A 12,874-nucleotide genomic window follows, 5' to 3' on the forward strand; every position below is an offset into this window, starting at 1 on the left:
AGTTCTACGAAGTCAAGCCAAAAAGCCTTTTCCTATGTGAAAAAAAGAGTTAAGAAAAACTGAAAATTTCAACTTTACGTAAAGGTTTGATCAAAGAATAATATCCATGATCAAATGCAAACAAAGGAAAGGAGCAAGTATTATGTTTGTCCTCTTCAGCTACACAAGCGCAGACCAAATATTTCCTTTTTAAGCTTAGCTAACAGTCCCATTTACATTTTTATAGTAATTTGAAAAGGTCTAATAATTTTTCTAAGGTTTCCACACTGAATCTGACAAAGCACTTAAGAGGTGGTGCAATACTTAAAGAAAAGTAGGTTCATGTAGGAGCATGCACCTTGAAGTCTGGAAAAAATATTCTGTAGGTTCAACAGATGCTCAAACATTTTAGCTCTTTTTAGGAATTGTTTAATCCTTCTCTCTTTCCATATACAAAAAATAAGATCAGTCTTCCACACTCATACAGAAAAAAGAAGTAATATGAATTTTGGATCTGTTTTGGTTCCTACTACCATGAGCGGAACTTTGATCATATAATTGACTGAGCAAAAATAGTCTGGCCTTATTACTCTGGACTCCCAGACTACAGGATCAGGTTGTTGAATACATGAACTAATCCGATTAGTCAGTAAAAGGACTGAATCACTTTTCTGTCATGACTTTTGAGAATTTCAGTATGATCCACTATCACCAAGTGAAAGCACCTTAAAACAGGGCAGATGTAAGGCTGTGAGTGAAATTAAAACCACACTTACACTGCAATTTATAATGTATAGTGACTCACAGTCTCATCTATTTCCTGATCCCTCAAATCCATCTAGTCTTTAACTATAATAAAATTATATTATTATGTTTCCAGCAGCTGTTGATTTTATATGACTTCAAAAGTTTAAAGCTGTGTATAAATCTGGTCAATTAATATTTTTAATTGAGCAATTATTTAAATTGATATAACTAGATTTTCCTCATGTTGTCATCTTTTCCCTCTATGCTTTATCATACAACCAACAAAAGGCAAAAAATTGTCTTCCTGCTCCCAAAACCTGTAAGTTATTTTTTTTCCCTTCCTGCATCAGGACAAACATTAAGATTAGAGAGATTTTTTTCAACAAAAATTAACTGAGGCAGAAAAAATGTAGAAGAGTGACAGACATAGAGTGAGACTGATATCAACACAAAAATGGACCAGCACTAAGGGCATTCAACTGGGAAGTGAAAAACAAAGGGTTAAATTCAGGTCCTCTGCCTGACATGAACAAGATATGAATGGATGACTCTCCAAACCACTCGTTGTAATGTCGGTATGGATCAATTCTGCTTCTGTTATAAGTAATGTTGTTGTAGCTTATGTCAGTATGAACTTGGTATGCACTAGCCATGCAAATTTTTTACCCTGCTTTTCAAGCATTATACCTAGAACAAGCTCCCTGATACCAGTACATCTGCACACGGCACAATCATACAGGAAAGTTTTGCTGCTTGCAGGATCCCACATTTGTACCAAGAACTCCCTCTGAGACTGTACTATTAAAGTATTATAGAGTTTGCTACATTCATGTGAGGGAAAAATAAAGGAAAAAATAATCAGCATTTTGGCTTGGAAGACATCTTGTCAAAAACAGCTGATAACTAGAACCAGAGAGGAACATTTTGAGCAAGCTAACATTCAACATCTTCCATTTCAAAGATTTATGAGATTATTGAACAAATTACTCTGACTTTCTTTAGAGCTATCCAGTCTATTTCATTAGCATACATTTGCAGACATTCTGAGACAATTTACACACATGGAAGGGAATGCAACATATTTAAATATTTTAGATTTACATTACATGGAGATGGTAAACCATAATAGCCTTTTCATTTTATGGATATAGACCAGAGTCCTGCAACTAACAAATACATTCATAAAAGACAGAAAAACAAAATATAAAACAAATCCTTCATGCAGGCTGCAAAGCAGTTGTAATACCATTCTGTTGAGCTCTCCAACCCTGTTGCTGACATGACCTCTGAAAGCAGCCTTCTCCGTGTAAGATGATGAGAAAATCTCCACATTATCTAAAAGATTGCTGTTTAAATTATCCGTCATACCAAGTGCTTATAGAGAATCTGTTATTCATAATTTTCAGTGTGTGTGAAAGAAAATCAGTTTGTGCCATTTGCAATAAGTAGAGGCATCTTTTCCACCCCAAGTCATGTTTTAAACTTTTAAACATATTTAACACTGACAATAAATTTCAGTGATGTGACAGCCAGAACCACAGCAGCCTGAAAAATTGCAGTGTCAAATCAGTGCAAAATTAACTACCTGAGATTAAACTGAAGAGGTGGGATAGCATAGCATGCACGTGTTCATATATTTATTTTGAACATTTCATATAATTAACCATTGTCCCATACTGATCATTGAAACTGTTCTACTAGTTGTGTGTGTGTACATTTATGAGTCAGGGCCAATATGAACATTTTGCACAATTTTGTCCTACTCTTGTTCATTGGAAGAATAATTTGGAAAAAATGTGTCCATTTTAAAACATGAATGTCAAGGTACTATTTCTTTTCAGCAGTGAAACGCATGCATGTTTACCTTCTGCAGTTAAATAATGAAGAAACTATTTTCATGTGTAATAAAGTCCAGTAAGTCATTCATGGACTAGCTGAAGTGATTGGTAATTCAGTTACAGACTCAGCACCCCAAGCATACAAAGCAATCACACACTGATTTAAGTTAATGAATACAGATCTGCATATCCTCCCTCTGATGAAATAAAATAGATTAGAGTTGAAATATGACAATTTTTGTGTTTGATTTTGTCACCTTTAGTTGAACTGCATGTAACATTTCAACCCTCAAAAAAATTCTGTTAGTTTCTCTGAGCCAGGTTTGGGAGCAGGTGCTGGGTGATAGTAGTAGCTGCAGCTGAACCACACCTCGCTGCACAATGATAATGAATACCTTTTTCATTGTAAAATTTTTTTACACTCTCATAAAGCAACTAGCCATAGGTAAATGCATTAAGCATCTGTACATTATATCAGATTCAGGATGGAAATGCTAACTGTATATATTAATTTCCCACATGTGCACTTCAGGGGGAGAGAGGTAATCTCCCCATAAACTGCCTGATTTGAGAACCTTTCTTAAAGCACTGGGAAAACAAACAAACAAACAAACAAACAAACAAACAACCCACTGTTATGGAATAATTGTTAAACATGGAGGCACAGCAGCATTGCACTAGAAAACAAAAATGTTCTATGGCTGGCCTAGATACAGATAGATAAAGAGAAGAAAACAGTATTGTAACGGCACACAAGTAAATACAATAGCAGTATTTTAAGCACAGTTATTGATTTAGAAGTTGCAATATGAATTAGTTCAACACATGGTTATTTAAAACCTGGCTTAACTTCTTACTGATTATCTGTTTTACAGTGTGCATTCACTATGCTTGTCTGATGCTTTTATTCACTCCTTATTGTTCATCCATACAGAATTCATTATTGGAAGGACTTATTCATTTAAATCAAAACCCATTTTCATTTTAACAAGGTTACATCTAATAAGCACTTATAGTCCACTCAGAATTTTTTTTATGAACTTATTAAAGGAAAACGTTACGGTTTCAAGACAAAATAATAATGATACTCCACAAACCTACATATTTTGAATAAAAACATGCAGGCTTTTGCCCTATACTTTGCAGAAATATAGATGGCAAAAAGAATTAATCCTTTGTCCAGAGTCTTCTAAAAGCAGATGCCACTGTATTCATGTTCTGATAAATGCAGTGATCAGTTACAAAATAATGGAAAAATCTTATTCGTTTCAGAAATGAAAGTTCCAGTTAACTGTCATACGAGAAGCCCACTCACATATACATATGGAGACAGTTTGATCTATGCAACTAAATTTTTTACCTATTCAGGTATCTTTTCAATGTTATTTTCAGGCTGACCTGACATTCCTTGGCTTCAGTTGCAGCGACGTTGGTTCCAGAATATGGGCATGAACCTTCAATATAAAAAATGAGTAATTCATGCATTCAATTGACAGAGGTGAAAATGCTGACTTAAAGTGATAAATTATCTTACTAGCAAGAGCTCAGAGATAATCCCCTTCAGAAAATGGATTGTCAAGTTTAATAAATGCCCTGGTTTTCTTCTATTTATGTGACATTCAAAATAAACTATGGTTCACTATATTAGTACGTATGTATGCACATTTCTATATGTATGTATGTACATTTCTACATGTGTCTATGTATACACACATACATACATACAAATGCTTGTTTGCTGCGGGTAATTTCCCCCTTTTACTTTCATAAAAAGTAGTCCTGCCAGACCATATTAGAGAATGATTAATTTAAAATTATATTTTCCTTAGCAATATTTTTTTACAATTTAATCATATCCTCACATAAAATGCCTGATAAATTAATTATGTCGATTATCTTAATTTTCTACATAACGGTAACAGAATATTCTTTACCTGTTTAATGCATTTTCAAATTTGTAACATGTTCCCAGCTATTATATACTTCCCTAGTAATTATCAACTGTTCAAAAAGAATTATATATCTGATTAACATGCCTTAATTCTCAAAAATATTTGAATCATGAGAAGTTTGATTAAAAAAATAAATAAATCAGCAGTAACAGTATCACTTAATGCAGTAGTCCTTGGTTTAGGGTGTGTAACACATGCTGGGGAGTACAGTAAGTCTTATGTATGCAAGGAGTTAAGTACATCCCCAGCTATTCACAGTCAATAGTCCTATCAAAGTCAGTGTAAATTAAAGCTTTCATTAGTAGAAACATTAAAAAGTTACTACATTTTAATATATTAAATATAAATAAAAGTATATAAAAATACATGAATATATTGAAGAGATTCACTGAAAAATTGGCTGATTCAAGAGCTTGACTGGTATATTTAAGGCTTGATTGATATGCTACTCAAAAACTGCTATTAAATATAACTCACTTTAAGGTTTATAAGAGTAAAATATATATTTTTTCTATATTCAAAACTGCATGGTAAATTCTTATTTCTGATATATGGACAAAATTAATGCAATAATCACATAATAAAAATATGAAAAGTCAAGTAGAAAAGCCAAACTGTCATATTTGTGCCTGCCCACATTCTGGACCACAGCTGTGTGAAAATGCTCTGCGAGCCAGGAGCAAAGATGCACAGCAGGGACAGCACTGTCACACAATAAATACCCCAGGTTTCTTTACGAATAACTCTCAGGAGTAGAAGAATGTTTAAAGTTTGCTACAGAGATGATTTTGAAGGGAGAAATGTTTTGAAAGCAGCAAAAGCACAGGAGTTCCTGTTGTAGGGTACGTCCCAGCTTTGCTGCATCGTTTTACCACAGAAACCCATATGATTGTGTCCATTTTATTTACAAGGGGGTACAGAACCTATTTCACATCTGCTCACTGAGCCTGAGAAACGTTTCCTAATGAAAAGGAAACAAGAAGGACCAGGAATATGAATGAATTAAAACATAAGCATCTAATAAATTCCTCCTTTCCTTTAAAATCAGTTCTAATAATGTTTTGTGAAATATATCTGGGCTTTGTCCAGAGTAATTTTAATTCAATAAACACATCTGAATTTCTTCCATCTTTACCACTACATGATAGTTTTTTTTGCTAAATTCTTTAATCGTTTTGCCAGCAGTATGCTGAATGCTATTTAAGAATGCAATCTAAAACATTATATTCCAAAATGGCTGGGAAAACCTTTGCCGTGACTCCCAAGTTGCAACATGCTAGGTATTCATAGGTTTTCAAAGCTGCTGGTCAAAAATATAATGAAAGGATCTAAGGTTTATGCATGAATCAGCATCCCCTTGTCATAATGTCATGGTGCAGTGATCCCTGCAGAGCTGCAAGACTTGATTTAAAACAGAAAAGCTCAACACTGGCTCTTCAGCCAGCAGGATTAAATATCCAAGATTGTGCATATATTACATTTGGGCTGAAACCACTATATGAAAAACTCGTTACAGTTTTGGAGGTTTTATAGGACTCCACAGGAAAACACTCTAGGTGACTCCAATGCCCTTTTAATGCAGAAATATGCGAGTACATCATACAACAATCCCTCTTTGAGCTGGTGGATTTAAAAGAAAAGGACTTCATCTTCACCAGTTTCCTCTTTTCTTGTTTTGACAGAATTAACATTTTTTTTATCAGATGTTGCTGGTGGTCAGCACTTCTCCAATTAGACTAGACTTAATTACACTGTGCTGAAGGACAATAAAGTCAATTTTTTTATATACCTTCCAGTTCTACCCTACAAATTACCTACGGTGCTGTACCTCTGCCCCAGCTGTTAAAAGCCAAAGAGGTTCTGTCAGACTGAACCGCTTTGTTAACATTTGCCTTTACCACTCAGCCCGTAATCCTCTGAATCACCAAAAATTCTCAAAGAGGGCTACATCTAGCCCACTCCTCTTGAAGGATGTAACAGTAATCACAGCAGTGAACACTTCTGTTAATCGTGCCATCAGTCTGAAAAAATATTGCATCATCTCTCAATCAAAACCATTAAGCCTCCTAGTGACACTAACTTGTGAGGTTTCATCCTGATGATCTGTCAACACAGCTTTATACAAAACTTCCAACAGTCCAGCAACCTAAAGTGACCATTTCTTATGGATTTATTATATGAGTTAAGGTTATCTACTCCCAGAGTCTTCAGTCCTCCTCTGTTACATGTATCTTCTGGTCACCTTTAAATGATTGGGTAGTCTTACACCATTTCAAACATCCTTCAGTGGTGCATGGCCACTGCCTCATCCTTCCTGTAAGTTTAGGAACCTAATTTAAAGGTAGCACCAGTAACACAACTTGTTCATCTAAAGACTGTTTGCTTCATCAATGAACTCTGAGCAGGTGTGGAATGTAAGTTTTAAGATTCCTTTAAATAGTTTTACAGTAGTTTTTTTGTTTGTTTGCTTTTAAAGTGCATGAACAGTATGTATCAATTGCCCTGTGGTTACTGAGCGGCGGGAGGGCGGTCAGGCTGCACATCACCTCTCCCACACCATCCTCTGGGGTTTCTGAGACCTGGATGGTTTGGGGCTTTTAAATTTAAAGTTGAAATATTTTGGTTGTCGATTTTAGAAAATTTGTTATTCTTGGGGCAGTAAAAGCTCATTACGTCTATTATGGTATAAGACTGTCACTACATTTCTGTGAAGGAAAATCACCTTGCTGGAGTGAAATACCTGACTAAATACTGAAACATTTTCAGTTTCATACTAGCCTGCATTTCTGTGACCTCCTTTTACACTTGCACTGTTTAGCTGTTGAAAGTGATGGTTTTGGACACAGGTTCTTTGCACACTGTTCTGAAAACAACCAACCAACCAACCTTGCAGATTTTGCAGATTTTTCAATATTTCAAATGAGAACAAGCATAAAGAGGGAAAAAGAAAGGCTTCTTATATGGCAAGCATTTGTCTTCAGAACGCCTTGTTCTTGGAAGGTAACCAAGGAAACACTATACATATTTTTAGCCTATAACTTCACTAGTCAATTAAATCCAATCGACAAGATTACTTGACTAAACCATCAATGGTGACTGAAGTGACAAAAAGCAAGTACATGTTCATGTCTTAATTGGGTGCTCTTCCAACAGCTTGAAAAGCGAAGCCTTGGACAAGCTTCAGACAAAGGGAAACCCAAAACATGGATAGCATCTCCCATTTGCTGGAAGTCTCAAAGTCTGTTACTGCAGTCTACAGCTTATACGTCATCTGAGTACTGTGAGAGTTCTTCAAGGAAGACGGCTAAGCTCAAGAACAAGGCGGAGCATGCATGCAAACACTGACTAGAAACTTTATGGGGTTGGACAAAAAATATGTATCACTTGCTTTCTGAAAGAGCAGGTGGCTGTATTTGTCCCTAGTACTAGAAAAAAAAAAAATCTATTGTTTTACACAAATTATTTTCAGGATTTTGCTGACTTCACAAAGTAGAAAAACACAGAAAGACCTATTCTATTTTCACAGAATGCCACCTAGACCCCTACACAACCCCTTACTTCACCAATAGTCCCAATAACATATACTGCAAATACTAACCACATGCAGTTCTGGCTGCTGCAAACCTTCATTACCTAACGAAGCAAGAACTCCCCAAGCATCTTGCAAAGATTAGCGAAGTAGCTTTGCTGTGGCTGACTACGTGCTTTGACCTGTCTTATGTGTGCTATACTCGTATATCCTTATACATGCTACTGAAAGCTCCTTGGGTTGAGCTCTTACACCACCTACCCCAATGCCTGTGCTGAGACGCCCCTCTTTCAGCACCACCTCACCTACCATAGGGAAGAAAAATGTAAAACAAAAAAAAGAAGAATTAAAAAAAAGGTTGCAGATAGAGGGAAATTGCTCTTGCTGACAGCTAACCTCCAGATTCACTGTCCCTTATGGCTTGTCCCCAGAAGGGATGCGGAAACACCTCGGGAGAGCGCAGCGTTGGGCGACCGATGAGCCGTAGGTCAGTGGGAGCGGCCAGGACGGCACAAGAACGGGCTCCCTCCTCGTTGCTGGCCACGCCGCTGCGGAGCCCCCGGCTTCGCTTGAAACTGACACATCGGGTCGGGCAAAGGGGTAAGGCGGGCACCTCTTATCGCCCTGGGAACGCCCACCTCATGCCCACGGCTCTCACCGCCCAAACGAGGAGCGCCCGCCGCCCCTCGTTGCAGCTGCCTGCTCTCGCACGCCTCACCGCGCAACACCCATCGCCCAGCCGGTCCTCCCCCGCCAGCCACACCGTGCCGCGGGGTCAAACTGCACGCCGACCCGGCCAAACGCTGGGCAGCTGCCGAGGGGCAGGGAAAAGCGAACATCACTGCGGGACCCCGCCAAGGGCTCCTCTCTTCGCGCTAGGACGACGAGGCTGCACCACCCCGCCCTCCCCATCGCCCCTCCGAGCAACGCGAAGGCTCCGCTCCACGCGGCACGCGTGCGGCCGGGCCCTGCCTCGCCGGGGGCGGTGTCAGGGCAGAGCCCCGCCAGCCGCCCGTGCAGCCGAGCGCCGGCTCCCCGCGAAAGCCGTGGGGGTGCCGGGCTGCGGGCGAGGCTGAGGGGGATGCGAGAGGGCGGCGCACGGGAGGCCCCGGTGCCCCTCTCAACGGCGGGGGGCTACCGGAACGCGGCGCGGCGTAAAATGGCTGATCGCCCCCGCAGCCGCCCGCTCCGCGTCCCCTCGACTACTGTCGAGAGCGAACCCCGGTACTGCCCACGCCGGTTAACGGGAAGGCTCCGCAACGGCGTCAGACCCCCGGCCAGCCCTCGGGCGGCAGGGGAGCGCTGCGGGCGGTCCCGAGGCCGCGCATCTTTATGTAACGCGTGGGGAGAACAGCCGTGCGGGGGCAGTAGGAACCATTTTAAACCTCCACGAGGGCTGGCGAAGCGCACGGAGACTCCACGCCCCGTGTCCCCGGCACCGGGCCGGGGTGCCCCCGCACCAGCACTCCCCCACAGACGGACACCCCCGCCGCTCGGTGCGCAGGCGCCCCGCCCCCGCCGCCACAGCAGCCTGCCGGGCAGCGCGCCCTGCGCAGCGGCTGCCGGCGCCCGTTACTCACAGGCGTTGGTGACGGCGAAGCTGTTGGCCACCTCCAGGTTGTCGATATGGGGAGTCAGCCTGAACTCCGAAGTGGAAAACTGAACCATCCCTACCCGGAACGCGCTGTACTCCTGATCGGCGCCCCTCGGGAACAGTCCCCCTGCAGGGAAACACACACACACACACACATATCAGCCGGGAGGGGGCACGGGCAGAGCAGCGCCGGGGCCGCGTCCCTTCCTACCGCCGCCGGAGCTCGGGTGGGCGGGGGTGCCGGTGGGCTCCGCCGGCTCGGGTACCGCTGCCGGAGCGAGCCTGGCTGCGGATCTGTCCCGCGGTCGGCCGCCGCGGCGGAGCCTGCGGGCGAGGGGAAAGGCGAGGGGCCGGGGGAGGCGGTGGCCACGGCTGCTGGAGGGGACCTCACAGGCGCCTCGCGGGTGTCGCGGTGGGGTTGGGCTCGCGGCGACATGACAGCGATGCCCGAGTGACGGCGGCGGGGACGAGGGAGCGGGGGATCCGTCGGCAGGAGAGCGACGTCCTCCGGCATGCGGGCACCTACCGATCTGTATGCTGTTAGACTTGACCCCCCAGATCAGTCCCCACAACACAGGAGCCAGGAAGACAGAAATATGCATAATCTTTTGCATTTCCAAGAAAAGTAGAGCATCCACAAAGCCACGGAAACAGCCCTTTCTTCTTCCTCGTCCTCCTCCTCCTCCGGGGAGCGCGCTCGTCAGCAAATTAGATCCTCTGCGCGCCGGGCGAGCGGCCGGCGGGAGCAAGCCAACCACGGGAGGAAAGCAACGAAAACAGCCCCTCGGCGGGCGGCAGGAGCCGGAGAAGCCCTTGCCCCCACGCTGCCGCTGAGAGCTGCTGCCGCCGCTCCGGTCCTCGTCCCGGCTCCGGAAATACCGGGGGGTGGCCGCGTGCCGGTGGCGGCGACGCCGCTGTGCTCCCGCTGCGCTCCCGCTGCCGGAGCGCGCCCGCCACCGGCCCTGCCCTCACACGCGCTTGTCCGCGCTCCCTCGCACTCAACGGGCGGGCGGCGCACCCGGCGAGGCGGTGGCGCGCCTGCGCGAGCAGCGGGGCTGGCGGGAGCGCGCTCTTCCCGCCCCCTTCGCAGCCTCGCCCCGCCCCTTCGCGCGCGGCCGCGGTGAGCGCCGCCGCCAGCCCTTCAGCACCGCGGACAGAGGCGCTGTGGGGACCGGGGGGCGGCCCCGCCGGATCCCCTGGAGTCGCCCCCGCCCCGGGGAGCGGAGGGGAGAAGCAGCGGGGGCGGGGGCGGGCCCGGCCGGTATCCGCGGCAGCTCCCTCAGACCTGAGCCCCATGTCCCGTCGCGGCCGCGTTGCCTCGGGGGTGGGTGTTTTATCCCCCTGCCTGGTTCCCCGAAGGAGCGTGTGTGAGGTCGGGCACCTTAGCCCGGACGCCTCCGCGGCGGCATGCGGAGCCCCTCGCGTTTGGACCGCTCTAGATGCGTAAAAATCAGAAACGTGAATCAATCACTTGTCAGTTTCTCTCTGTGACAGTGGTGTATGTTTGCTTGGATGGAAAGCAGAAATAATAATTTTTTTAAAAGCCCTTTTATTTTTTAGTTTGTTGTTTGTTTGTTTGTTTTAATTTCACTAGTCTTCATTAGGATGACATTTGGATGTAGCTACCTTTCAGATATACCTGAAAAGCATATTTTTATCTGCCGTAACCAAAACAGAAGAGTTAATATGCAGGAAACTTTAAGCCTACTCAGATATTTCATTTGCAGAGATAATGGGATTTTTTTTTCTTTTCTTCAAGATGGATTCCAGCTATATTATTTCCTGCAAGCTAAATTTAACGTTTTCCAGTTTGGCACAAAGTCTGTTGCTATGCACCACACACACACGGACACACACACATATCTTACCGAAAAAGAAGCAGTGTAGCAATACTGTGACAATGAATTTGCTATTAAATGATCATTTGCTGGTATATTTTTTAAAATGTTGTTGTTGTTGTTAATAAAGATGAGGGATATCCATGTAGGAAAGGATCTTGCACTGTATTTCCTTTTTTATTATTATTATTTTCATTATTAAATTGTCTTAATTCTCCTTTCCAAATACAAGGAAATCTCTCGAATCTTCTGATAATCACAATATAAGTACATATCCTGAAGGAAGTAGGCAGTTTGCGGCCCATTGCCCATCACTAATTCATTATGAGTTTAGTTTGATTTGAGTCATTTCACCAGGAAACTCTGTACAAGCTTCTGCCTATACTAGTGTCATCATGTCTCTCTCACCACATAGTGAGTCTGATGAAGAGAGTGAGCTTTAACATCATGAGGTAAGAGACCCTATCACTTTATTTGGGTGCAATGGCACAGTGACTACAGCCCTTCCTTGCTCTTTCCCCCAGCTTGGTCCCCCTCATTAGTCAGGTTTTGTACTCCCTCACCGCTGAATTCTGTGAAAGGAGCAAAAGGTGTCACTCTGACAATCGATACATTTGTATCCATACATTTGTAGAAGCAAAGATAAATCATAAACATGCACTTTTTTTTCACCCAGCTCTGAAGAGTCCCCTTATGTATATCAAATGAGGTTAAAATGCAGCAAAGATCTCAGTTTGAAGATTTTATTTTAATATTTTATAATAAAACAAAAAGTCCTGATTGCCAGTATACATTAAAGCTGCATAATTAACTAAAATATAAAAACAATTGAGATGATGCAAAATATAAAAATGCAATCTAGAAGAATCCCACTTTTCAAACTAATTGTCTTCACAGTTACAGAAAGTATTTACATCTTAAAGACCTTTAAGCTATTTTGGTTGGTTGTTTTGTTTTGGGGTGTATTTGAGAGCAGTGCTATTCCACATGCACATCAAGACCTTTGACAGACACACTAAGAATTAATGCACGGCGATGCATGTTTTATCTGGTTAGACAGTAAAATGCTATTTTTTTGTTTACTCTAAACTGTGGATAAATGCTAAACTAAGTTTGGATCCCACTGTAGTGGGCACTACACAACAAGCACCTTTACCTGAGTCAAACAGTTTATAGATTAAGGTCCTGAACCCACTTGCTGTGATGACAGTGTCCGTGCTACATCTTTCAAGTTAAAGACCTACAGAACACAGCATAGCAGGTAGGTAAAATAAAAGTGACCTGAGTAAGAAGTTAATTGCCAATTAAAACTGGGGGTTTTGACCGACTGTTTGTGGTGAGTTGAAAACAACTGCCATGCTAGTCACAACGGATACCACCCCAACTGTTGATTTTAC

The 12,874-nt window shown here is 43.1% G+C and overlaps 1 protein-coding gene across 7 annotated transcripts in view; it reads right to left on the reverse strand.

Annotated features, from left to right (window-relative positions):
* Nucleotides 1–10,669, reverse strand: part of GRIA2 (glutamate ionotropic receptor AMPA type subunit 2) — a 98,864-nt gene extending 88,195 nt beyond the window's left edge. For 3 of the 7 annotated variants that reach the window (XR_010651346.2, XM_065837701.2, XM_065837703.2), the window contains exons 1-2: nt 10,166–10,668; nt 9,626–9,766 (exon numbers count right to left, since the gene is read on the reverse strand). Coding sequence is in view for 6 of the 7 variants with exons in the window: in XM_065837701.2 (XP_065693773.1) it covers nt 9,626–9,766; nt 10,166–10,253 (229 nt within the window). In the remaining variant the exon portion in view is untranslated. Of the gene's footprint in view, nt 1–9,625; nt 9,767–10,165 lie in introns of all 7 variants that reach the window. The other 4 variants (XM_065837702.2, XM_065837704.2, XM_071807760.1 and 1 more) reach the window with 2 other exon arrangements.
* Between the last annotated feature and the right edge of the window lie 2,205 nt (nt 10,670–12,874).

Source organism: Patagioenas fasciata, chromosome 4 (genome assembly GCF_037038585.1).
Source record: "Patagioenas fasciata isolate bPatFas1 chromosome 4, bPatFas1.hap1, whole genome shotgun sequence".
Classification (NCBI taxonomy): domain Eukaryota; kingdom Metazoa; phylum Chordata; class Aves; order Columbiformes; family Columbidae; genus Patagioenas; species Patagioenas fasciata.